The sequence below is a fragment of the Eimeria mitis genome, genomic scaffold (genome assembly GCF_000499745.2).
Source record: "Eimeria mitis Houghton genomic scaffold, Emh_scaff1001, whole genome shotgun sequence".
NCBI classification, from domain to species: Eukaryota; Apicomplexa; class Conoidasida; order Eucoccidiorida; family Eimeriidae; genus Eimeria; species Eimeria mitis.
The window spans coordinates 8,266-8,580 of record NW_013567002.1 but is presented as its reverse complement, the minus strand read 5'-3'; the positions used below and the strand labels follow the sequence as shown (position 1 = coordinate 8,580).

The following is a 315-nucleotide window of genomic DNA, read 5'->3' as shown; positions in this document are numbered from 1 at the left end:
TGCTGCTCGTCTCCTGCTGCTGCTGCTGCTGCTGCTGCTGCTGCTGCTGCTGGTGCTGCTGCTGTAGACGTCGATGCAGCTGTTGCTTCTCCCCCTGCTGCTGCAGCAGCAGCATCAGCTCCAGCACCAGCAGCACCAGCAGCACCAGCAGCAGCAGCAGCAGCAGCAGCAGGAATGTTGCAGCTGATGGCTCTATCTATCTTTTGTTCTCCGTCAGAATCCTCCTCCTCAGCAGCAACAAATAATTTTTTTTTTCTTCTTTTTATTTCTTCTGCTCGCCACGCCATCAATACAACCCCTGTTTGCTCTTCACGC

General features: G+C 54.0%; 1 protein-coding gene across 1 annotated transcript in view; it reads right to left on the bottom strand.

Annotated features, from left to right (window-relative positions):
- Positions 1-287, bottom strand: part of EMH_0027160 (uncharacterized protein) — a gene marked incomplete at both ends in the record, with an annotated part of 1,655 nt that extends 1,368 nt beyond the window's left edge. The window contains one exon of the mRNA XM_013493993.1: positions 3-287. Coding sequence (XP_013349447.1) covers positions 3-287 — 285 coding nt within the window. The remainder of the gene's footprint in view (positions 1-2) is intronic.
- Between the last annotated feature and the right edge of the window lie 28 nt (positions 288-315).